We start from the raw sequence: 27,171 nt of genomic DNA on the forward strand, positions 1-27,171 counted from the left end.
CACCCTGACTTGCAGGATTGTGTTATTTTAGCCTTTTCCTGCTGCTTCAGATTCAGCAGCGTATGTACTGATCTGAGGATATGTGCCGATTTAAGCTCTTTATTTGTATGGGAACTGTTGCTGTCTCTGGAATGTCTCTTGTAAAGTGTTTTGCTTATGCTTGTCAGCCATGGAGGAGCATAATAGAAATGTTGTTTTACATGCTAACAGACCAGGTTTCTAAACATAACTTCATGGGTTGAATCAGGAAGTGCAGCTGACTTGCAATGTGAATCTGAAAGGGAAGCATGATCCTTAGCTGTAATGCTACATTCAATTAACCAGTATTTGCAAGGTGCCAGTAAATGCTTGAGCTCAACCTCCCAACCCTAAATGTATCCAGTTTAAAATTCTAAGAAGAAAGTGGTCTGTCAGAGGTGACCAACACCAATCATCATTTGAAAGTGACTTACTAGATTTCAAGCATCTAGGATTAATGGCACTGCTTTGTGAGATTTTCTTTTAATATAATTAAAAGGTATGAAACTATCCCTGAGTTTCTTCTTGTTGAAAGACCAGAGGTTTTCTTAGGCTATTCTACATGCTTGGGGACCTGGGCTGAGGCATTTCATTATGTGTCAATACCCGAAAACACCATTAGCCACAAAGGTCGTATTGAACCCGCGGACGGAACAGATGTTGAGCAATAGACAAGCATGAAAGGATTACTCAACTTTTTTAAAATGCTCCAGTGTTGTACTATAGGCTTATGAGTGAGAGTTAATGCAACTGCATTGCATCCTAAGGGCCTACATAAACAAAAGTACTTTAAAACAAAGTACATAAGACAAATCAAGCATTGAAAAAATACATTTATTCACAAGTCAACCATAACTAAATTCAGAAGCAATATCTGTATATACAATGCATACATTTATACAGCAAAGTTCTGTGTTTGGCATTATGGTCTCTGTGAACTGTTTTTCTGGTACATCTCAAGACCTTTCAGACACACAGGCCTAAGCAGTAAACTACTGGCTGCCAATGTGATAAAGGGTAACTGGAGGCTTGAACAAGCCCTTTTGGTGTGGGTGAAGGCAAATAATGCAAATGTAAATTACATTTTTTTAATTAAATTATAGTGAGAGGTTACTTAAGTTATAAAAAATGAGCTTTTCTGGTGTAAGTTTAAGTCACAGGCTGAAGTGACTACAATCCTATAAACCAACATGGAATACATCCCCACTGAATGCAGTGTTGATTTCCATTCCAGAATAGGGTGGTCTGTTCTTGGCATGCCATTTTACACAAAGAGAACACAACACCCTAGCGCAACAAAGTTAATACACTGATGGTTGTACCTTATTTTCCTCTCGTATGATCGTCTCACACACAATGGCAATCACAAATGCATCAAGGTTAAGTGTTGATCACATGAAAAGATTTTAGTCCAGAAACTTAAATCTGCACATTTGGCATATTCACTAGTGTCAAACAGCTTATGGTATAATTCACAGAGGCAACACAATCCTGGAGTAAGCCACTAAAGCTAGTAATGTTGTGCCACACTCCACCTTCCCTTGACGGAGACAGCCGTCCATACTCCAGGAAACGGTCCAGTAGCGACCCCTTCACCAGAAGTGCTGTGAAGAAACGGATGACGGTTCCTGTTCAGCGTTAACAGCATTGTGAAGTCTGGTGCACGTAGCACCAACAAGCGGAGCGACAGCTGAGACAGGAGCACCAGGGTGAGGGTGGACTGAGGCCTCTGCTTGCAGTCATTCCGATTTTGAAGTTCTCTCACTAGGTGATGCAACGAGAGAGCAATTTTACCAACTCCATGTATAATAGTTCGCGAGGATCTTTCGAATATGCTAGAAAAGACCCAGAAAAGGTAGTGCCAACCTTTAAAAAAAAAAAAAAAGGGAAAAAAGTCACCCATTTTAAACCCTCAAATAACTCAGAAGTTAAAATGAAAACGTGGGTTGGGGGTACTCCAGTAATTACAGGCTCCATGAATAGACAAGTTACCCTCCCTTTCAAGAATCATTAAGTCTCTAGTATTCCATTGTTAACTGTTAATTTGACATCATTAAATCAGTATGATTGCACAACACTGATAGAGGTCACTCTTCAAGCCTGACAGTGAAGTCTCTAAGACAAATGTGCATGTATATTCCTGAACTCCAGCGCTCACTGGGCTGCAGTGTCCTACAGGGCCACTGGGACTGCATATGGATGCATGTTACCATTAATTAAAGACTGAAATACACCATAGTCTAAAATTCCTCATTGCTTTTATAAATCAGAGTAGGTTTGAGATGCAAACCCTTTATGCCTTTAATGTTAAACATTAAAGAGAATAAACACAATGTAGGATAAATGGGGACATGTACAGTTATACAGCAGAATCACTGATTCATTGAACAGCCCCCCATTCAGTGTCATTCCAATGTACCTCACTGTCAAAAAAAAATTTCACATAAAACTTACACTCGATTAAAAAAATACACCCTATAAAACACAGAAAAGTAGTAACCTCCCACAGTTTTGATTATAGCTGGAGAGAATGAACCTAAATCTTAAGCAAAACTGATACGGTGGGGGACATCACATTTTTGGGGAGAGAGACAAGAACGAACAGCTTCTGTGAACCATGTGGTGCGTCAGTGCATGCTGCAACACCCGTCACTCCACCCGCTCCCTCGTCCTCCAGTACGTACTCAGTACGATCCAAACCGACGCTCGCCGCCATCGCGTTCACCCCAGCAAACAGCATGGACTTTGCAGCACACAAGCACACAGAGGAGATGGTGCAGGTGGCATGGAGGTACTGGTGAACTCTCAGTCTGGAAGGGGCCATGGCTGCGCTCCCCCACCCACCCCCACTCAGGCCTCCTCCTGCTCGGGGAAGTTGAGAATCTTGCGATGGGCCTGCCGGAGGTACTGCTGCTGTTTGAAGTAGACCTTAAACGCCCCCTTAATAGCCACAAATGCAATGCCACCCTGCAGAGAGAGGAAGCACCATACTGCATTATGGCTGCATATTCTGTGCCAGCAGTGAGACACTAAAAGCCAAAGGAGATTACACATGATGCAAAAATATGGTTAGCAAAAAGCAAGGTACTTTTCACAACCGCATGCATGGGGTGTTTCCTTCAAAGAAACAGCAGTACTAGTCGTGAAAGACCAAAATGTTTATTTTAAGAAAGTTAAGTTTATTCAAATTTTCCAACAAACTAGTGACAGTAATCGTACCAGGATGGTCCTTTGCAGGTTGGAGTTCACACTGCTGAACATGAGCTTGCCCACAATGGTGGCGATGGTGGGAAACACCAGGGCTCCACACAGGATCCGTGTAGCCGACACGTGATCAGCCAGTGGGCTGGCCTCAGCAGGGATCCTGGGCACCGGGCAACCAATCCCTGCAACACGGGTAATCCAGAATAAACAAGTTTACATCTGGAGGAAAGATTTGCTTACAATAAATTTCAATACATTTATGATGGAAATTATAATGATACATACATTCATTAATTCATTCAGTATTTCCTAGCTCATCAATTTTTTTTTGTCTTCATACCCTACACATTATGCATGTGCGCATATATGAGAGGACAGATGGAGGCATGTGCATACGTGTGTTTGTGTGCAGAATCAAGCAAGGACTGAAATTTCAATACTTATGCAAATAGCCTAGTTCATTTACTCCATTCACTTTTTCCCTAAAAAGCTAAAAATAAGAAATAATTTTATCATCATGAGAGCTCGCATGCAAAAGTGACTCACAGCTGGGGTTTGACTGCTCATCTCAAGATATGTGGGCTCTTTCACACTAACAGGAAATTATTAGCTACATCTCCCGTGACAGTGGGTAAAATGCCTCTGAACGATCCGCACACCGCTCTACTAGAGACAGCTGCTGGGAAACCGTTCCTTGTTGTTGTTTTTTCCTGGGCTCCTGTCAGGCCAGTATTCCAGCGTGCATGGAACGTTATATCCATGTATGGATCGTTTTTGCAGAGGGGGGGCAGTGAGGGGCAGCGCACTCCCAGCCCACCCACTCAGGGTCGTTGAGAGCAGCTCTCGGGTTCTACTTTCCCCTCCAGCAGTCATGCCCTCTACTGATGAGCACAGTGGGACATACGCAATACTCTACCAATAATGACTGCTCCAGGAACACAATCCAACACTGACAGCACCTAAAACCAGCAGTAACAAACAAAACCTTTCCACACTAGAATACCACGTGGCAGATTCTAGCACCAAAAGGCTGCACTATATGAAAGACACTAACCTTCACCTGACCATACAGCACATGAGTGTCATAATATATTGCAGGCCACTTTACAGCAGCTGCCTGTGCTCAGGCACCAGCGTTCATGGCTTTACACAGCACTTTACGGCTCATCCCTTCATGGCCGGCGGCCTCACCTGGGAAGATACTGTTCAGGATCTGCAGCTTGTTGGAATACTTCCTCCAGAGGCGGAGCACGTAGTCCTCCCAGCGAATCATCTTCCCCAGAATCAGCATGACTGGGATGGTGGGCAGGCCAATGAGAAGGAAGAGAGGATCCGCCCGCTCCATCACGTCCAGGCCCTCCTTATGACCCACCACCTGGCGCCGAGGGAGAAACAGCACCCCTCACTGAGCTGCAGTGCCGACACGGACGGGTCTGCAAATGTAACGCCCCCGTTTTATGGGCTCGTGAGACGAGGAGTGTTTGCTCCCACCTGCATGACGGTGACAGCTCCATATGTGACTGCAGTCCAATAGATGGAGCCCACCATGATGCCGGCAGCAGCAAAAGGACAAGCCTTGGAGATGAGCCTGTCTGCCAGATCCAGCACATACACCACCGGCCCTGTACGTACACAGACACACACACACACACACACACACACACACACACACAGACACACACACACACAGACACACACACACACAGACACACACACACACACACAGACACACACAGACACACACAGACACACACAGACACACACAGACACACAGACACACACAGACACACAGACACACACACACAGACACACACACACAGACACACACACACAGACACACACGAGTTTACACTAGGTTCTTTCAAAATGAGCAGTTTATAACCTAAATGCAGCAAATTGCAGGTCAGTTTTAACTATTTTTATAGAATTGTAACAAAAGACTTTCAAAGTGCCATTCGTGGAAGTTTTTTTGAGTTTTAAGCCATTCATCACAGTTGCTAATGTGTGGCTGAGGAGCCAGATGATCACACCCTGCATTACACAGCACAAATGAGGAGGACAAGCTTAGTAGCCCGGCTACTGCATGAAGCATGGGGTAAGGAAGAGCTAGGAGAGGGACCCAGCGGGACTCAGTAGTCTGCCTTTCCAGCAGGGGGAAGCAGATCTTCCTTTGGCAGCCCACTGTCGGAGCATGCTCTATAGCTCGCCCTGCGCTCTCCAGCTAGTGTGTCTCCGTACCAGGCTTTTCAGACTTGAGTCCTGGTAGTTAGCAGCACACCAGATTTGCCTCAACTAGTTAATCCACTTGAGTAGAGAAGAAGAAGAAGAGGGAGGGGGAGACAAAAGCTAAAATAAATGCTGCAGGTCGAGTTTGAGAGCCTTACTCCAAACGTCTAAATATACACGGAGCGCTCAGTAGGACGAGTAGGAATTCAGCACATGCTGATGAGTTTTAAAGTGCTGAAAGGTTGCTTGGACCATTGATATGTAGCACAGACAGATAAGAGCACGGGTGTGTCAACAAAACACCATGGACAGAAGAGATGACTATATACCATTTAACAGGAAAACTCCTTTTTCCTGAAGACTCTGAGCTCATTTCATCATTAACCTTTGATTCACACTGACACAGCATGGTTACATTACTCACCTTAGCTTGAGTTCAGCACACAGATGCACTACCTAACATGAGCCAAGCACACTAGAGTCACCAGCTGAATACTGGACAGGCACACACCCGAACCCTACCTAAGGAGCAACACATCACAACACGGGAAGCGCCTTTGAAATATTAGTCACACACGTCTGCATTCTGCACACTCACACACTTTCAGAAAACAGCAAGCCTCTGTATTACCTGAGGACTCACCAGTGCACATATCTGCTACCATTCCTAAAAAGAGACACTGCTGCACTTTGAGGCTTTGAAATCAAACAATAAGGAAATACCTTGCAAATTACTAAGACTATACAGGTAGTGTCATAACAAAGAATGCATTCATCACAGAACCGAGGAGTTCAGGGCATTGCCGTAATGGTATCGACGTCGGGCTCTCAGGGAAGGTACACTTACAGCCCTCAAATGTGCCACCCTCTCCCCTCCACACCTTTCTAGCTCACATTCCAAAGTGGCTGAAGAGGAAATCATGCAATATTTACTAGCAGGCAACCTGATTTCTTTTCTCAGGTCCATTCATGTGCTATTAATAACTTCTTCGTAGGCCTTCAAAAGAACAGGGCGTCTACACACAGTGCCGGCCTTCTCCACATACGCACAAGAAATATAGTGCTGCTTGCAAAAAGGGTGTCAAAAGTTGTCGTCAAGTATGTGAGCACCAACTGTTCACTAAAGCATTCCATTAACACCAGTGCTAAAAAAACAGAACAGTAAGAGGTGGTACATCGTGCTAAGGCCGGAGGGAAGGCACCATTCCCCATCAGCCACTGCAAACCAGAATGAGGGCATAACGCAAACTACCCAGGGGCGGCGCTGAATTGTGAGCTGTTGGTCTTAATCGAGACACCCTTGATGGAAGGCAGAGCAAGTTCAGACTGCTTTTCTCACCCTGTTTCAAAAAAGCTGAGGACGTGGCACCGTCGCTATGGCACCACAGGCTGGCAAAGAAAGAATAGAGCATTTCAAGCTGACATACACCTCCCTTCCAGCTCAGCTAATATCCTTCTCTCCCACACTTGTGAGGAGACAACACCACATGCCCCAGGAGAGTACTTCTCAACGTCCATCAGCGCTGCACACACACATCCTTCTTCTCACACGGGGTAGCTGGCCATCACCAGTTTGCTTTATTTAAATGTTTTTCATGCAATATCAATAGTCTGGCATGCTATTCGCAGCACGAGCCACAGTGCAGATATGAATAAGAACTTGCCCAGCATGCTCAACGATTAATTATGAGTCTTTACCACGAGTGGACAAATAAGCTGCCAGGAGCCACTTAATATTTTGGAACTGGCACTATAATTGGGAAACTATGAAAGCATGTGATTCAAATATCATGAGTGCTGGAAGAACCTTTTATAAAATTATCTTAGTTGAAGTTTCCATGTAAATACAACATGTGTGCACGTGGGCATTTAAGCAAATAAACTTGTGTTAGGTTTCACATGGGAAACAAATACAGACCGCACTCAAAAATACCGACTGGCTTTTAAGAGACTAAAGTTGGGTGTACGGCCCACCCGTACTGATGTACATGGTCAGAGGAAACCCACCTCACAGGCCTAATCTAAGCAGCACTGGTCCTGACAGGCATAGGCATTCTGCAGGGCTGTGCTTCCAGCGCTCGCTCACCGAGTGTGCCAAGGTCATCCATCCATCCATCCATCCTCACCGACACTGTGACGACTGCACTGGAGTTCTCCTCTGCTTTCGCTCTGCGCAAGTACTTCAGCACTGCAGTGGGGAGGCGGTGATGGTGGGCTCGTGGAGTGGAGTGGGGTCATCCTTAATGGCTATTGGCAAAAGGGAGAGGGACTCCGTTTCTGCTAGCGGTTGCAGATTCCATAGTTAAGATAATTAAAAAGGGGGCGGGGTGCAAAATGAGCCGTGTCGCCGATGGGAAAAGTGCTTCCAGCAGCTCTCTGGCAGAGAAAGCCCGTGGACAAAGACGTTCTGTCCCTGACACTGGCCATCACCATGGGGCAGAACACAGAGAAACAACCCAAACAGCATTTTCCCTTTGGTCTCATATGATTTCAAATATTGACTAAAGAAAATATGGTAAACTGGTACAACTAGGAACCATTACGAGTCAATGATGAGCAGCGATGAGAATTCCCAAAAGTCTGTGTTTAAGTGCCTTTATCCACAAACATGGTGCACAATGGAGGGAACTGTACATTACATTCATGGATGATTTTTTTTTTTTAATTTCTTTTTTTTTGGGGGGGGGGGGGGGGGTATCTGGGTGTTGAACAGAGGTGTCACTGAGTCACCAATTATCAGCATGACAAACCTTTCTGCTCTTGTGTCAACCCCTGCTGATCAGTATTTTTGAGAGATTAGCCATATTTCAACTGATTCACTGCAGCCATCAGAACGAGATCCAATTCATGGCATTTAAAACTGCATGAACTTTATTGAGAGTGGACCATACCAAACATTAATTTCATTACCAGTGAAATATGGTCAAAGGTTTAGGAATGAATGTTATGAAATTTATGACTAGCTTGAATATAGCCCCACAGCTGACCAGGCTTTCTTCCACGCTACGCCATCAGAAGAAATCAGCTTCAATTAACAGTGAGCACTGTTTAAATCACCAAGCGTCAAATTTAGGCGATGGCCTAGTAAATGTCAGTAAGCACTTCACGCTGTTCCTGGCCATGCCAAATAGCAGCAGGTCATGCGATAGGAACTTTTGTAGGTTTTCAAACGACGCAAGCAAGAAGAGAAACACTGTGAGTCAGGAGAGACTGACACTGCAGTACTGAATATTGAACAGGCCATTCATGTGGACTTGGAAAAAGCAGTCAGTGCATTTGATGCTGTGCCCGGTGGGCACCATCTTGCACTTCAACAAGGTAGGACACGTTCTATTTAAACTTTGATAAATATAGGGTTATTTGCTACACTTTTTTACACACACACACACACACACACACACACACACACACACACACGTGCATGCATGCAGACACATAATAGGTTGTTTTCATTTACTGATCTAGACCTAGATATAAAGTTGACCCCTCTCAAATGCCACCCATGCACACATGAGTGCAACTCATGTAATCCCACCTCAAAGAGCTGCACCAATCAGCACCAGAGCTGGAACATTACGAGACTGCTAGTCCAGTCTCAGGAACTCGGCTCTGCAGCAGAAGTAGTGCACTAACTAATAACTAACTAATAATACCCTGCTAATTGCGTCTGATGATCCACATAGACGCTCTAAAGGGTTAGTGCTGCATTCACCAAATTGTGGGATATATTTCTACTTTAAAAAGAGCCAGTTGGAACCATCTCCTTGTGGATTTAAACAAACTTCGACTAGGTTCCAGGTTTTTGAGACTACCCTTGACTAATGCAGCCAATAACTACAAATTAAAGCAACGGACCGCAGCTATAACAATGCTACAATAGACACTGTAACTCCAGACTTTTCTCTCTTACCATAAATAATCAGCATTAATACAGTGTGAATCCTGCAAGTGGGACAGTAATAACTGCTGACGGCCACAGGGCACGTCCTTCCTCTCTCGGTCTCTCCAAGCATGCTGAAGGGTAAGGTCAGCTCTGTCTGCTGATCGCATGGGTGCTGTCCCACTGCTCCATTATTTTTAGACTCGCTCGCGCTTTAGGTGATTCATCACTTCCAGCCTAGCAATGAGCTAGATGAGCATTTCCCTGCAGTGGCCTAATTGACCCATACGAAAGACACAAAAGCACGCACAAACACACACACACTCACGACCCAAGAATTCACTACGCAAGAGGTGCAGCTGCTTGCTTAGACAACCTCCAGTGTCTTCCTGTTGGTGTGATGCTATTTTTCAGTAGTCTGTCTTCATGCACAATGCAAGCTAGATATATAACAGCTTCAGAGATCCAGGAAAAACCCACAAAATTGGATACGAGGAGATCATAAAACTGAATATCGCTTTGCGAAGTGTTCAGCGCTAAAATCACTCTGCTTTACGACCAATGTGTGTCAAAGAGCAGCTTTATGACAGTACAGCACTGTTTGCAAATGTGATACATGCTACTTCTCCACGTTATCTTTCGTTAAAGATGACGTCTATTCTTGCCTCTATAGCTGTCTTCTGTCAGCAGGCATCCTGCACAAGCTCAGGAAGCCTCTTTCAAATCAATTTCAAGACCCCAAAACAAAGATTTACTGGCAGACATCCAAGCCAGTACTTGTCAGAAGAAAAAACTTAAACCACAAAAGTTTAGTTCCCACAAAAGGAAACAGAAGTGTCCCATGCTCCCGCTCACCTCTCATCACCTCTTCAGTCCTTCAGTCTGAAGGCCACTGGACGTGTATACAGCGCCATTACACAACTGGCCAGAGTTGAGGAGGTGATGAGACAGAGACCATACCTTCCTGACATAAACCAATACGAGCCAGCAAAACACACAAGGAGGAAAGTAAGGAAGACAGGACCTTATAAAAGGTCATGCAAAGAAAGTTATTTACTCGGCATGCTGTTACAATAATGCAGCTCTATGTGGTTTCTGTCTGTCCAATTTAAGTAATGGCAGGAAGAGTCAGAAACACAAGAGGATGCAAGACATGAAATGATGCTGCGACTCACAAGGAGAGCTACAGGGATTATTGGAATTGTAAAAAATTTGGCCCAGTAAAATCATGGATTTGCACAATTATAGAAAATGATCATTCACTGATCATGTTCGTAGTCACTGCAGGTGCCTATAATACACACCACTGGAAGAAACTTAACCATCACACAACGTGCACAAAGTAAAATGGGAAAGTCAGCCGCCCAGTCGCTGTGCTGCGAGACAGAGGGGAGAGAGGAGCAGCGTGCCAGTGGTCTGGTCAGAGTGCTCCAGTCTGCTGGCCTGAGTCCAGCCGGTCCGGCAGTGCTGCGAGCACTCCAAATACCCCAGGGCCCTGTTTACTGCCACTGGCGAGTCGAGCGCAAAGCAGGGGCGACGCTTAAGAAATCAATCACTCTGACCGTCTCCCGCCACCGCTGCCGACTGCTGTCCTGCGTAGCGAAGAGGGGAGGCTTAGCTAGAGGCTTAGCTAGGTGTGCTTACACATGCACCCACAGTGGGACTCAGCGCCAGCAGGTTTAACGGGCTCCTGATAAGTAGTGGCGGCGCACTGTTTTGTGTCACCAAAGTTCCACGACGAACACACTATCAAGTTTCCCTTTTTTCCTAAAAAGGACTTGGGGCTTTTGCCATCGACGCATCACAGGCCCTGCTTGGGATGCAGTGGAGGGCGTTTAGTGGGAAGAAACAGGAAAGCATGGAAAGTTTCGCAATTCAATCAATGCCCAGAGTCCTCAGGCAGCTGCCTGTAGACAGCATTAACCACTGGGGATGAGGAAACAATCCAATGCAGCACACACGGACCTCTTAAAGCTGCAAGTGTCCCGTCTGTGGGACGTTAGGCTTTGCACACAGGGATGTATGGATTACGGGAGGAGACCATGTCTACGCATCATGGTAGGTCACTTGGTAAGGGGTCATCCTGGCCAAGGGCCCACACTGTACATATACGTGTGGGCTTGTGTAGCCCTGCGCTGGACACATCCCTACAGTCTTTCATTATGTGGGCTTCTTCACTGGGAGCTGTGGACTTATGCAACTTTATATAAATATACAAATCCTGCCAATATTATTTAGGCATGACTGTCTATTTCTCTTAAACATCTTTCCGCATATCCAAGGGCTGCCATTTCAACGTCAAGGCGTTGGTGGAAAGCGTTGGGCATGTCCCAGACTCTTAAAACCCCAGTCAGGAATCAGTGTAATTTGCAGGGCAGGTTTTGGCCCTGCACAGTTTTTAACAGGCTCTCTGGCAGCGAACTGAGTCATGCTCTTTTGGAAAGGCAGTGGCTATTCAACAGAGATGGTGAATGAAGCCAGCGACTCAAACTTGAGTTGCACTGAAATATTTTGAAACTAACAACTCAGGACAGTCAACGTGCGCTACATGCAGCAGCAAATTAACAGATACTGGCAAAATGATGTCAACATTTACAAGACGTTACAACGCGCTGAAAGGTCAGTGTTGAGTGCAAGCGTTTGTACATGCTCCACTGCCCTACTGCCATTTTCTTATCAGTTAACATCAGTTTGCAGACTAGTGTAAATTTAACATTAGGTTTCAGGCACGGTTCCATGCCTTTGCAATTGACAATGCATATTAGTTAGTTTATGCAACCAGCAACGTCAAATTTGTTATTCACGTGACTTGACACTTCACTCAAACTCCTATCCAGAGACTCAACCTGACTCAGACTTGCACCCCTGAGACTTGACACAAACTTATACCAAGTGACTCAAACATCTCTGCCATTCCATCATCTCTATGCGATTAGTGCCAGAAGAGAACCCTGTGGAGTTTAATGTGGCCCAGGCTAACCCGGGGAGTTCTGGCCACGTGGTCAGTCCGCATAACAGCGCTGAGCGTACCGAGCTTGGGGAAGACGATGAGGTACTCGGCGTTGCACTGGGGGCAGGCCACGCGGGCTGTGCTGTTGCCGCGCTGCTTCTCGTCCACCCAGCGCTGCAGGCATGCCTGGTGTACCCACTTGGTGGAGCCACGACAGCGGCATGGGCGAACCCACTCGGCCGTGCGGTCGTCCTCGTCTGTGGCGAAGCACACCCAACAGCTCCTGTGGGAAGGAGGGATAGAACGCAGGGTGAGGTCCCCCAGACATGCACCGACTCAGCCGGGTTACATTCTCATTCCTTGGATAGAAAGCTCGGCTTCTGGGTGGAGCAGCTATAGCTATGAACAAGATATACCCTTTAAGAGGGAAAATAAAAACAATCAATATTCAAATGATTTTTGATTAAAGAATAAGGTATTGTCACACAGCCAGAAAGGGAGAGTGAGAGAGGACTGGATTATGCATATCTGGAGAGGAGCCAAGGTGCCAACATACCCTTAAAGACAACACCATATCCTGGAAGAACTAATAGGAGTCATACCTGATCCAATTGCAACATACTTTGAGGGTAGAACGCAAGTTGAGATGGGTCATATCTTATTTTCAGTTAATCTTGGTTATGCATGTTAAACTTTGACTCCTTGGTATGCTTGTGTCGATCTCACACTAATCTTATTAACCTTATTATTTATTCACTAGGTATAAAACTTGAGGCTGCATGCTCTTGAGCACTAAAAAAAAAAAAAAAAAAAAATCAGCTCCAGGAAAGAGGAAGAGAGAAAGATGAGACAAGGAAAAAGAAAGAAAGAAAGAAAGAAAGAAAGAAAAAGAAAGAGAGAGAGATGGAAGAGGAAGACAGATAGGGGAAAGTAAAAGAGGTTCAGTACAGAACACTAGAAAAGAGCACAGCTTTGGGGTCAGTGACTAAGCACAAGTTAAGATAATTTGATCAGCATCCCAAAAGGAGAGACTATGACGTGAAGAATAAAAGGAAAAACAGCAAAGAATTCCTACTAAACTCATCAAAAAGGATTAGGTAAGGAACACGTCCGGCCAGCCAATAAAAGCAATTTCCTGCATTCTAACACAAGTTAGTACCCTGATCTAATCAGTAAAAATCACAAAAATAATTTACTGAAACACTGTACACAGCAAGCATAGGACATACAAAACTACAGCTGCCAACATGGCTGAGGTAGATCATTAAAAACATTCTTATAGCACCCCTTGGAAGAAGCTCTTGCAATAACCAGACTATGCAGCGGCACCTCCCATTTCTGCACTAGTAACACCTGGAGAGTAGGGCGAGAAGGCCGGTCTACTGACCAACCCTGGCTAACCCTACTGTCACATGCACAGATGCTGGGGGCTCTGGCACTCTGCCAAGCCTCAATTCCCATGATGCTTTGCTGTGAAGAACTCAGAAGCATCTCACCTTTCTTTTTTACTATTAGTTCTTCCTTCACCTAGACATCTGCATATTGACAGCCAGCCTGCCATGCGTGGCTGAACTAAATAGGATGGATTGCATGAGAAGTCAGGCTTTAGTTTATTGAGTATGCTTTATGAATTGTAAAAATCAAGATAAAGTAATTTTATGCATGTTTTCTGTGCATCTATATTTGCCAAGACATTAACCATAAACTTCTAATAAAATGTGATCTGATCTAAGTCATAAAGATAAGTTATTTAACAAACAACAGACAACATTTACTAAATACATTGTTTAAATCAAGGGTGGTTGTGACCTTGAAATTCTGGTTATAGAATTTCAGTATTGCAACATGATCCAAACAAAAGAAATTTTAAACAACTTTAGAAGTATAAATGTTGAAGCTAAAAAGATGAGGCAGGGGCCACAAAAAGCTTTTTTGAAGACTGGGGCCTTCATCGATCCACAGCGAGGCAGATGACTTGGAAATGGAAATCTTCAGCAATGCTGCAACTATGTCTAAGGGAGGGGGGGGGGGGTCCTACAAAGACCAGTGCGCATGCGCACACAGAAAATGCATGTGACAGATCCTTAGGGGGACATCTGGGGACCTGATAGCATCCCACGTATGTGATGTGTGTTCCAAGGCCTACAATAATAGACACTGCAGAAGAGTGGTGCTCAATGGCAGGTCACTACAGGGAAAACTAATGCTCTCCAAAAGACCACCATTCCCAATCTCTAGTTTGCTAAAGACCCACGAAGGCTTCTGCGTACCAGCAAACATCAAAACCTCTTCCTACCCATAAATCATGGTGGAAGAAATAGAATGATGTGAGGTTGCTGTCCTGCCTTAGTGTCTGGACAGCTTTCCGTCACTAGCCAGTGACTAAGCTGTATGAGGAAATCTATGGCTGAATGTCAAGGCGCCTGTCTGTGATGTCAAAACTAAGAGACTGGGTCATGCAGCATGACTATAATCTAAAAAAAGAGTGGCAAATCAAAGGAATTCCAATTTCCACTGAAATGCTGTGATATCTATGGCAGGCCATTCAAGATACATCTCTCATAAGTCCCATAAACAGAAACCAATTTGGACAGTATTACGTCAAAATACCTCCTCACTACTAAGCAACACTGAGCAGTAAATAAAGAAGGCCTCTGGCTCCAGTAAACTAAACACTTTCCATCAATAACCTTAATGTGTGTTTTTGGTTACATGAGATCATCACTATGAATTTAAATGAAATTCTAATTTTTAGATGCCATTCATGCTTAAATCCTTGCAATTTCAAATGGTTCACAGTTTATTTTTATTTAATTAATTTTTCGCAACTGTATGCTCATATTAATTTTTTCAAACATTTTGATTATCCCACAAGAGGACAGGATACAGCAGTACCAAGTTAACAAGAACTTATGACTCATGCCATGACTGACGCAACAGCACAATAGCGTCACAAATGAAAGAGCAAAGGAGAAAAAATTCCATTCTATTCTTTATGTGGGAAGAGTACCAAGTCTCTTCAGCAAGTGTCACAAGGCTAAATACCTAAGAGCATGTGGCTTCTACAAGGCTCTTCAGTGAGAACAATGTAGCCTCCCATAATCGTTCCTTATTAGCCTGTCAGCAAGACATCATCTTACTCCACATGAAAATGATCATTTTTGCAACCGACGTCAGAAATCCTCAAGACAAACAGGCACACAGGGAAACAAACATCTGATAATACATCACTGGATTTCTAGGCAGATTCAAGTGTGTCTGTGTATATACACAGACACACACACAGACACACAGGCCAACAAGTTACCAGCATATTGCATCACCGAATGCAAGATCTTGAGTTCTGACCCCAACACTAAACAGTCAAAGGACCACATTTCTATCCACCATCATTTTGTTGTGCGGCAATGGGCCAGTTTTTCACATTTATTTTCACTCTGTCAGTGTAACATTTACATCCTCATTTCCTTAATTGCACTGAACCTTGAGCATTGGCATTTCACTGGCTGACTAAAACATGATTAATCTCCATTCTGTACACAAATCACCACCTAAAACAGTAATTACTGGGAAGCGTGGGAGCAGAAAGCTCCATCCAACTGAATGATTTGTCATCTGCTGATAAGCAGCGAAACACAGCTGAGCTCCTGGGTGGATGTTGTCCCACATAACCCCAATTAAAAGGAGCATGCTCTCTTATGCGGAATGCATCAATTAATGAGTCCACGTAGCTGGAGGAGTCCCTAAATAACAGAGTGACTGAAGATTGTGTGAAGGTCAACAGCTGTCAGTGCAATTTTATCATAAGACAAATACCTGCAAATCCAACTGTTTGTTCCATTTAGACCTGTTTAGAGCATTACAGGAACAGGCTCAGGTTGCCAAGAAAACGCACGCTATCAGTGAAGTGGTATTTAGTTACACATGGAACTAAAGCTATTTGTATAATCCTAATCTGCAGCAAGCAGCATGGTTATGGTTGTGGACTTTAGTCCTGACTGTGAGGAGGACACGCTCTGAGGACAGGCCTCCGTGGGGAGTCTCCCCCCCCCCACGCTCCCCACTCACATGGGGGAGGGTCAGTTCGGCCCAATCCCACAACTTTCCATTTATAATTGAGAGCTCGGCACCTGCTATGAATAATGCAGGGGAAATCTGTGCTCCTCTATCACTGAATGTGTGGCCTAGGCAGCAGAGCAGGAGCAAGACCGCTTCTCTCCACTTTGTTCTTTCCGTCCTGCAGTCCTGCATAAAACATGACCTCTGCAAAGCTCCTCGAATGACTCAGGAGAACCACAACTGCCTCTTATCGGACAGAAACCATTAACCTCCGGCCATGAAGTGACCACGAGACAAAATAAGAAGTGTCCTGTCATCTGACCAGGAGCGACTGACCCAACATAAATAAAGTACTCTGGATTATTAAAACAGAGGCATTAAATGACACTTTCCAGAACACTACATCTGTGTTCTAAAGTTTTTGACCCGAGAAAATTATGAATGATCCACAAACAAGATAAAGTTCTTGTTAGGCCTCGTGGTCCTGCATGTGACCGCCGTTACTCACTGTTCACAGCGGACGTAAAGGTTACTGACTGGCTGAGACACTGGCAGTCAGCTCTCCAGAACAGCCAAGGGGCGGAGATGAACAAAAGGCCCAAATGGTAACAGATCAGCTGAAAGCAAGCTGCAGACCTAAAGGAGGAGAGCGGACAGACATAAAGTGAGGGAAGAACAAAGGAAAGGTTCTCGACGTTTGCCCAAGCTTCTCTTACTTTTGTTCCTGTAACCCTGCCTCTCTCATGACAGCCTCGGATACAACGGCGCAGAAATGCAATCCTCCCTGCGAAACCCAAGCCTCAGCCTGCTGCCGCCTCCGGTACATAATACACATCCTTGTGCAGATAAGGATTGTAAATGTTTGGGGTTCAGAGTAACGCCCACTCCATCACTTTTTTAAAGGTGTAAGCTCAAGGTCAGGCCTAACTTTCAATTCTAACACTGCACATCACAACAAAAAGCAAGGTTAACAATGTCTGAAAAACACGGTGTTTGTGACATTATATTCCATTGTGTAAAGTCCATAAGTGCCTGAACACTGACACTGGACAGTGACAATTTTTGTGGTTTGCTTAAAAAAGAAAGGAATTTGAGGAACCCCCCCCCCCCCCCCCCCAGCTAATGTTGGGTAAACTACATGAGAATTCAAGGCTAGTTTTATGCCATCCTTCCATTTTGAACAAATGTCAAACCCACAAATGTTGTTAAATCACATCCAGTGATCAAAATTAACACAATTGGGGAAAAAAAACAAAAACGCACACAAAATTGCAAGGTCTTATACATGGCAAGACCGTAAACCCTATACAAGAGAGTCATGGTCATGATCAGACATCACACATGCTCTGTCAGGCTGCCAGTTTTAGTTCCTTCATTCAGTAGTGTGTTGCTCTCAGTAGATCTTCATCTTATCTGTCCATTGTCCCAGAACAGTAGAGGCTGTTATTTTAAACAATACTCGCCTTTCTGTGCTTGAGGCTTGCAAGTGGTACACCAGCGTTAAACTCTACGATTTGCTTGAAAAGTAGATTGTGTCTTCAGGATCGATCGTGATATAAAATCCTCAGATGTAATTTCTCCATGGTTCACTCAATAAAGAGGTACATAAGCTCATAATATAGTTGAATTTTAACCTCACTGTCATCATTCCATTTCAAATCCAGTGTGATGGAGCACAGCTAAAAGCAAAAAGTGCACTGTTATATTACCATAGGCTGTAATGAAATTTGACAGACAAAAACACCACGCAAGCTCTTAGAAAATGTGTCCCGAGACATTTGGTGCTTGGCTTGAAGTTCCTTAATAAAAGAAACCTTTTTACATCAGAAAACAAAACTGCAGAGTCATTTATAATAAAAACACCCCTTTCTGCAAAAACATGGTGTTGACAGTCATATGATCTTATATGAATACCAGAGGTTTGCAAATATGTCCAGTTGCACACAATGGACATCATGAAGAGCGCCTAATGACAATTTAGTGAAACAGCAATAAATTTTATATATCTCCTATAACTAACAGAGCACTTAAAACTGTAGGGTGCAGGATTATCATAATTAAAAAGTACAGTTGAAGGTTAAAGATGAATGATCATTATGAAAAATAAATTGCACAAATCAAATACGCATATTTCAATTGTTGTTCTTGGGGTAATTTTGCCCTCTTTAACTGGGTGCTTTCTGGTCAAACTCAGAAATTCTTTGAACCATAATACAGACCATAATAAATAAGCAATCAGTTTTTGAATGCAACACCACCAAAGAAACTAATGTTTTTGTTTTAACCACATTTGAATGCATTTATACTTCCTCTGAAGTGTTCATCTGTTTAACAACCTGTCCAAAAAATCTTTACATCATCATCAAATGCAATGTTATCTTTATTTAAAATTTCTAGCTTTTTAGAACAGCGTATTGTCTTCAGACATTTAACCCCTACAGCAAAAGCAATGTATACAAGTTTCACGTTTGTGATGCCAAGCGCTTCCTTTTTCCTTAGTGTGAAAATGGCATGTTTTATGAGCCTGCCATATTGTTTCACACAACACAGTGACACATTAACAGTTAATTTCTCTGTTGCTCATTCTCCCAACAAGAAAGCTTTTTTAATAGCTGATCCAGTTTAATGAAATCTCCTGTTCCACTGTTACCATGATGTAATTGAGATATTAGTTTGTGTAGCTTTAAGCCTCTCATTTTTCTTTCTCCTGACATTCACACATCAGCATGAGATCAGGCTTATGGTAGATGAGTACTCAAGTCATGCCTCTCTTCAGTGTGTGCTTGCTGCAAGTAGATGCACAAGGCTGGACTCCACAAGCAAGGGATACTTTGTACAAAACAAAAAATTATGAACAAATATTAAAGGTATAAATTATAATAAAGTTGTAATTATTTCCTTCATTTTAATAAATGAAAGTATGTACATAGTGATGTGTATTAATGAGTGGAAGGTCACATACATAACGGACTCGGAACAAAATTCCATAAAACACCATAAAATTGCTTCCATTGCTTATTATTAGGAATTAAATCCACTGCTAGACTGATTAAGTCAGAAACTGTGCCTTTAATGAATGTGGGAACTTTCTAAGCCTGAAACTATTTTGGTTCAGTTGGACAGGAATTAGATCAGGTTATCACTGCAAATTGCAGTCTTTAGATTTAGAAGAGGACAATGTAGGATCACTTTAACTACAGTCCTAACACATTTCAAAATGGTTCTACAAACACTTACTCGTAGCTCTAAACTAGTATTTCCCCACTTAATCATAGGCCGAAACCAGAGGACACTTCTCAGATCAGAAGCATATGACATCCTCCACCCACACTGTGAACTGGTATTGTGTCGAAAGGGGTTGAGTATTCTACCATAAGATTGGATCAGCTACAATGTAAGGACAATAAAACAGAAACTAGGAGAAAAAAGTTGAACGTTCCCCTGTGTTTGAATGCTAAACACTGCCTTATCTTAGAGGAAACATCAGTAAAACAGAAATTTGTACCAATTTATCATATTTTTACAGTAGTGTTAACAGCCTAGTTATATATTTAGAGAATATATGCACAGTAATGTAATGCAAGATAGATTTAGCTTTTTTTTTGGTTTACTTTACTTGCCTCAATTCACCATGCAGCCATCTTCTGAATAAAAACAAAGCTTCTACTGGCTGTAAACAGCGGGATAAGATCACCATCCTGAGAATTATGTTGTAAATCAAAAAGTGTTTCTCAAAAGATGAGACAGGCAGTCAAGATAAAAATATTTTAAAATAAATGTCAGCAGATTACTAAAAATGAAATGTTTCCAAATGCTAGAACACAACAAAGGAACTTTCACTGGGAGTTAGGTTTTCTAAACAGAAAACTGTGAATTCAGGAGTTTTGCTATGAAAGGACTTTATTTATTTCTTTTTTTAACAGTACTACATATGTATCTAATAGCTTGCAGCTTTTCAAATGGCCCATTTATGTATACTGTTTCTCAGTTCAGGTAGCCAGTGAGAACTCTGTACCCCAAAATATGTATGTTTGAGGATGAGGTTGTTCCCTGTCAGCTACATTAACATGTCTACTTTCTATTGTGACACTAAAGCTCATTACAATCAACACTGAGTCAAGCAATCTCACTCTGGCATTCAAAATTAAGGTCCCAGACCTCTAGATTACCATTAACATTTCAGTATGTGCAGGATATGACCCTAAGGGTCTATTAGATACCATCGGCAGGTCAGAAAATTGATCCTGCTCCCCATTCTCTTTGCCTGACTGCGCAGGTAGAGAGAAGCTATACCTGTAAAGGGTCTCTGGAACCGAGAGCCCTTTCCCAAGCTCTATATCCATTCCAGTGTTACTGTAAGACCACTGCAGAGCTAAATTAATTAACTAAATGAGAAGTTATTTTTTAAACTTCTCTCTCTCTCCTGTTCTGTGTGAAAGACTGAAATTAACGTGTTCGCCGACTGTTCGTGATATATTAAAGCTTCCACTGAACTTGACCTGATTAAACAAGCAGCCAGCTTTGGAAACTCAGCAATCCAGTAATTATTCATCAACCTATTTTATGCATGTTAAGGTTTACCCAAATGTAACTATACTGGACTAAACACCCTGAAAAAGTACAAGCAAATAGTTGACCATATACAGCACACATCCAGAAACTAACTATCCTATTTATATATTGAGAACTTAAAGAAATGTTAGTTAATTCAGATGCAACTTTTGAAGAGGGGGATAACTCTCTCCACAAAGGTTTCTTTCACTCAGCTAGAAACACATGACTGTGGGAACCTGAAGGCTATTCAACAGAAGGGCAGTTCACAATCCTGACAAGCAGGCAACAAAGATTTAAGTTTATTGTGGTTTTTATTTTGTCCCATTCCTCACTAAATGTGACATCTCATTCATTTCTATGGCCTGGCACAACTTTGGACTGTAAGACTTTGGACTGATCATCTTAAATTTCAATCATCAAAGTCTTCCACAGAGAGTCCTTGGCAAGCACAATATCACAAAATAATACAAATATTATCCTGTTTCAAAAAGTAATCCTCAAATACATCACCTTTAGGTCCACCTGATTCCATTTCTCCTGGCTGTCTTATCAGTTGCGATCTTGGGTATAATGTCCAAGATTATTTGCTACTCATTTTTGCCATGCCACCTCATGTATTTATTTAAATATGTGCTCAACAAACATTTCAAATGACATCTGCAAATAAATTCAGTATGAAAGTAGAAATCATTTCAGGGATGAAATTTCCATCATGCCCATCATATTAATAGGTCACAAGCTTGACATGCTGATCAACTTTAAGAATGCTTGTTAAATTAATTAGGTACGTCAAATTTGTTGAAATGTTTGCCTCATATTAATTACTAAATAAATGATTCAATAATGCATTTTTTATTTCATGTTTCAAATAAAGGTCTGCTAGCAACCATGATAAGTCTCACTTATCAGCTCACAGGATGCAAAAACCAGGGGGGGGGATGTGGGTAATCACTTCCAATCACACAAACAAATCTTATGTTGGGTGTTCAGATTCTTTTGCTCAACTCCGTGAGACAGCCGTGTTCTACTGACCAACCCAACACCCCCCACTCCATACCACCACATGGGAGTGTCACAAGACCCCCTTGTGATATATCGCATTTCAACTGCCAAGTCAAGAGGAACGTAAATTGACTTGGAAAAATTAGCAAAATATATAAGATAAAGATGCACTTACTGCAGCTCAGTCAATTTACTTTCCTCAAATTATACAAGTGTTAAATCTCTCTAGGTTTACTAAAACAAACTTGGTATGCAACTACTGGGTTAAGTCTGGATTCCATGCTACTATGCAGAATATGGTAGATTTATGCTAGCCTAATAAATCAAACTTGTAATTCTGATTTTAATATCTTAAAAGAGGGAAGCTACTTTTAGCAAGCCAGTTTCATTATAACAATCTGCATCTTAATAAACATAATATTTATTTATTTAGTTACAACAAAGTCCCAGCCTAACTATTTCATTCCAGTTAAGAGCAATATACTGATCTACAAAAACATTAAATGATATCTGGCTGAAATACGATCAAAGTAAAGCTCCTGTATTTGTTCAGTTCTGAGTACAGTATCACAGCCCAAGCTGCGTTTCACCTGTAGTGATCTTTTGGGCAAGCCAGCAATATGTATGATATATTCATTACATACATCAAAGACCACAGCATCATTTTCATTCCATGTTAGGGCAAGGAAAGTATTAAGATTTTGTAGTTACAACAGTTTAAAAGAATCACCATCCTAGGCATGATTGAAAACTAGAATATATTTTTGAGCCTTTTGTATTCAAGTATTCTATCAAACATTTTAAGTGTCAAAAAGTCAAAGAAAACAAAAACTTTAAATCTAAATATCCTTAAACAAACAAACAAACAAAAAAAACACAAAGTGCAACTTCTCCATTAGTGAAATGCCTTATCTCAAATAAAATTGGTAAAAACATTGATAGCCTAGGCCTATGGTGTAATGGGTAAAGCAGGGCTGAAGAAGTCGTGTTTCTCTCTATCTACAAAACAAACTGCAGATTTATCAGGATGAAAAGGGGTAAAGACAAAATGAGAATAAAATTTTAAATATGTAGAAATAGAAAGGGCTGATTTGAGAATGCTGGTATCGAAGGTCAGACAGGATCCAAACATGACTCTCCTTTGTGCAAGTGAAAGACTGCATTGCAGATGGAGGCAGCAGGGGGTGGTAGGTTTTGATAAGAGCTCCTCTCAGCCTTGTGCAAGATGCTGATAGTGTGCCTCGCTGTAACCTCTCCTTGGCTACAGGTGACATATGGCTCCGTGCTGGTATCTGTTTCAGCACATGTGTGTAAAGGGTTAGCAATGAAGATCTAGCATTATGCTTATGACTGCAGTGAAGCATTACACTGCTGACCTAGACAAGAATGTTAGCTCTCTGAGCCAAATGGCATACAACAAAAGTGAAATTAAAATGGGCCTAATGCCAAATTGATATTAATTACCATTGCAGGCTTATAGCATCTGTTAATATTTAGTACAGCAAATCTTGTTAGGCTATACTGAAATGACAATTTCAAAATGGTGAATATTTAATAAGGTATTACATCTCCCAGGCCTAATTTTCACCCTTACCTAAGGTGAGAATGAGGCTCTAAATGATGAGACAAACTTGTCAGAATATGTGCCACAAAAGATCATTATACAAAACATGCCAGGGCAGTAAGACATGAGAAGAACTTCTTATTCATGTACAATTAAAATGATCTTCCTAATACGATTCTTTCAGAATCAGACAATACAACCCAATAGGCTTTTGCGTACTGTTGCTGATGTACTGTGGTTATGTTGGACCACAGACCAGAAGAAACATCTTGTTCCAAACATCTTAAGCATATGGAAGAATTAAAATCTTTAACTCGACAAAACTCAGACCCAAGTTTTAAACACGGTTAAGTCCTGTTAACACCTGGTCCTTTTACATGACTTATATCTTTACTGTATGCTGATAAGATTTTAAACACATGCATTTGCACTATGTAGTTAAAGGGTTAGCCAAATTGACTCCTATTTAGCATGAAAAATACAAATCGACTCCACACACAGGACAAGACACTAAGTGTTGTTTGTATTTTCTTGCTATTTATACAATAATAGCCACTTCATATCATGTCTCAAAAAAATTTAATAAAAAAAAATTAAAATTAAAATTAAAAAGATCACAAATTCATTTTCCTGAACCTAGACAAAAAACCCCAAAACCTTTGCATCCACCTTAAGACTGTTCCTGGACAGTTACCACATGACAAGATTGGGAGGTACTGATCATAAAATGTGGCTTGCAGAGAAAATGCATTTATACCCGTTTGTCTTAAATGGATCTCAGATGACCCCCTGGAGTGATTTAAATGATAAGATTTAAATGTTTTTAATGAGTCTTGGGTGCATTTAGACTTGCATTTTTATGTGGATAGCTCCTCTCTGGAAATCCTGATACTCAAGATGCAAGTCAGTGTACACTGGGTCATAGTGTACACTCATTTTCAAAGTGAACAAACTTATGTACAAATGTACCCTAATGAGTTACGAGTCCACTTATTGGGTTTGTTTTACAGCACAGGGATGTGAGCAAAGAGCTTCTGGCAAACAACAAACTCTCAGCAAAAAATAAATGAAATTATGGACAAGGTCAGGACATAAACAACAGCCCTGCACCACAGTGAGCAGAAAAGGAGTAAAGCAAATCGATAACGCATTGCTGCAACCTTAAACTTAGTCATGGCATTTACCAAAAAGCTTCTTAAATGTAAACAACGTGAGGTGGCAAATGGATGAACCACAAGAGGCTTTTGCAGCTCTTAGGTAGTTGAAGGATTTAAGGCATCTTGTTTTATACTGGAATATCTAACACCATTAATCTCACACCAAATCTGACATATCCAATAATTTTACAGAGTAACATACTGAGTAGTGCAAACCCCCAAATGACTGTCAAACAAATGGCACAATTTAAAAAATAATAATACTGAAACTCAAGATTACAGCAAAGTACAAAATACGATATGCAAAACTTGAGGGAGGAGACATTCCAAAAATGGCCAAAACTATGGTGCTGGCTTTTCCTTCAGAAGCCAGTGGCACGTTATATCTCACTTGGTACCACATAAGAATCAGTTCTTCAGATTTTTTTAGGCTCTTGTTTGTGATAAAACAGAGAGAACATTGCAGCTCCAGTGAATTAAGATGCTTTGGCTTGATCCAGGCAACAATAAAACAGCCAAAGTAGATCACCATGTATACACCTTACAAGAGCAACAAGCAATAAAGGAGCATGCTATTCCTGAGAAATACATGTGTACTCCTTACACACACACACCCCACAGCCTCCCTCTATTCATTTTTAGCAAATACACATTTTGGTAAACACAATCGCTACAAATGATGTGTGCGTGCTGCAAAGAAGTTGAGCTGGGCTTCTGGATAAAGACGATAGTTAGAAATAATGAAACTGGAGTAAGAATCACACCACAACGCAAAAACTGAGGGACAAAAATAAACGCGTCATAAATAGACAGGGGCTGTGAATAATTTGGATATAAATTTGTAATACTTGATAGTGCAAAGACGAGTTAGCTCGGTATGCTTTGGCTAAATTGGCCATTTTGCAGATAACTCGTACGCTTCGCCAACAACTTAGCTAGGATAACCAGCTAACTAGCTTTCCTAGGCGCATTAGCTAGGTAGCTAGCAAGCTAGCGCACACGTTCACATTTACCGACAATTTACCATCATTCACATACCTGTCCATAATTGGCTGCATTGCAACAGCACCCTCGTCTGCCATGGCTCCTTCTTATGCTCTCACGCCTCCAAATGCACAAAGGGAACCGTTGATCTTTTGAAAACGTAGAAACTTTTGTGGCGGCTAGGCTAGCTAACTAGCCGAGGCTAAGCTGGGCCTTATGAGGGCGACAAGCCTCGCTAGCAGCCAGCTACAATCAGACACTTAATGGCAGGCTGAACTATCACGTTGGTACATCGCCTCGCTAATAACCTAACCATGCAAACCAATCGTATGCTCGGAGACTGCGCTCTTGCACAGCATAACTAATACTTTATTTGTTATCAACGTTATCGTGTCGGTGTGACCGCTCGACTCCATTTACCGCTCGTGGCTAGGAGGTGACAATGCGCACTGCGTCACAAACAATAATAAAACGTGTGCGAGTGCGAGACTGGGCGAGGGTACTAGGCATGATGGGATATGCAGTCCGACTCCTCGTTATTCGCCTTCATATTGCCAAAAATATCAAATTTATGTTCCAACTCGAACAGGCGCTGCCGACCAGGAGGCACTGAGCCTACTTGGAAAGACAAGAAACATGAAGATACACATATGGCTACAAAACACTTCATATTGCGGTAAGAAATTACATGTTTAATCTTCAAATTTCAAATAGCCCGACTCGATGCCCCAAGAGAGGCTAGACCAACTAAACGTTTAAGGTTTAGTATTGGCTACGATAATTTAGTGTCTTTAGAACTGACTGTTGATTTGTGAGTCACAGTTGAAATCACATCTAAAAGATTGCCTTGTCCAATGGGGACTTTTTCACTTTCGCAGGGAACCTAAGATTTAGGCCAAGGCTGATTGCTTAACTATAGCATACAGTTTTATGTTGTTTTTTAAAATTTCTATTTGTATATTCAAAAAGATGTATTAACACCCTACGTAGAATAGTGAATTTAATTGAACTTTTATGTTGTCGTATGGCTTAAAAATGCAGTGTTGTATATTATGACGATTTTACATGGATAGTTTGTATTAAGACCTCTTGCATTCCAAAACTATTTGGTTACTGTCGCGCTGGGGGAAAAAAACTACAGTTCCCTTAAGCCTCCTCTACATCATCCATGCGCCGCAGTCAATCAGCTGTTGAGGCGACTGCTGACTCTACCTCGGTAGAAGGGTAGCTCATTTGTCATATCAATACCCAGACGAGGCAAACAGAAATAGCTTTATTTACAGAATCCCAAAAGGTGAACGATAAGGTAAAGTCTGTTTCATGTAGTCTACAGCAACAGGAACATGCATGTTCTGGCATATATTTGTAATTCGTTTTCGGTTCTGGGGGGGATTAGTGGGGGGTGCATGATATTTCCCTTCCGATAGCCCCATATGTGTCTTAGAAACCTCGAGGTGTAAAACCTTTGGCGCATAAAACATATAACCTACTATTCAGCATAGGAAGCATGAGAATCTGTGGCGTTTGGTTTGACCGATTGCCCACTGTATTGATTACTTTGTTGACCTTGAAT

General features: G+C 42.1%; 2 protein-coding genes across 4 annotated transcripts in view; one reads left to right on the forward strand and one right to left on the reverse strand.

Moving 5' to 3' along the window:
• Positions 1 to 833: 833 nt before the first annotated feature.
• On the reverse strand, positions 834 to 26,061 carry march5 (membrane-associated ring finger (C3HC4) 5). Of its 2 annotated transcripts, XR_003410926.2 has the most exons (7): positions 25,653 to 26,061; positions 12,359 to 12,561; positions 4,714 to 4,844; positions 4,414 to 4,597; positions 3,238 to 3,404; positions 2,703 to 2,985; positions 834 to 1,782 (listed from the first exon to the last, which is right to left on the reverse strand). XR_003410926.2 is itself a non-coding variant. In XM_027014136.2 (6 exons), the coding sequence occupies exons 1-6, from the start codon at positions 25,694 to 25,696 to the stop codon at positions 2,869 to 2,871; spliced, it is 846 nt and encodes a 281-aa protein (XP_026869937.1). In that variant the 5' UTR covers positions 25,697 to 26,061; the 3' UTR covers positions 834 to 2,868. The 2 variants fall into 2 exon arrangements, 1 of the variants encoding a protein (XP_026869937.1); XM_027014136.2 differs by having other exon boundaries at positions 834 to 2,985.
• A 142-nt stretch (positions 26,062 to 26,203) lies between these two features.
• Positions 26,204 to 27,171, forward strand: part of cpeb3 (cytoplasmic polyadenylation element binding protein 3) — a 34,215-nt gene continuing 33,247 nt past the window's right edge. The window contains exon 1 of one of the 2 annotated variants that reach the window (XM_027014133.2): positions 26,204 to 26,274. In XM_027014133.2, coding sequence (XP_026869934.2) covers positions 26,235 to 26,274 — 40 coding nt within the window. In that variant the 5' untranslated portion in view covers positions 26,204 to 26,234. Of the gene's footprint in view, positions 26,275 to 26,800; positions 26,905 to 27,171 lie in introns of those variants that run through there. The other variant, XM_035531507.1, reaches the window with a different exon arrangement.

Source organism: Electrophorus electricus, chromosome 11 (assembly GCF_013358815.1).
Source record: "Electrophorus electricus isolate fEleEle1 chromosome 11, fEleEle1.pri, whole genome shotgun sequence".
Classification (NCBI taxonomy): Eukaryota; Metazoa; Chordata; class Actinopteri; order Gymnotiformes; family Gymnotidae; genus Electrophorus; species Electrophorus electricus.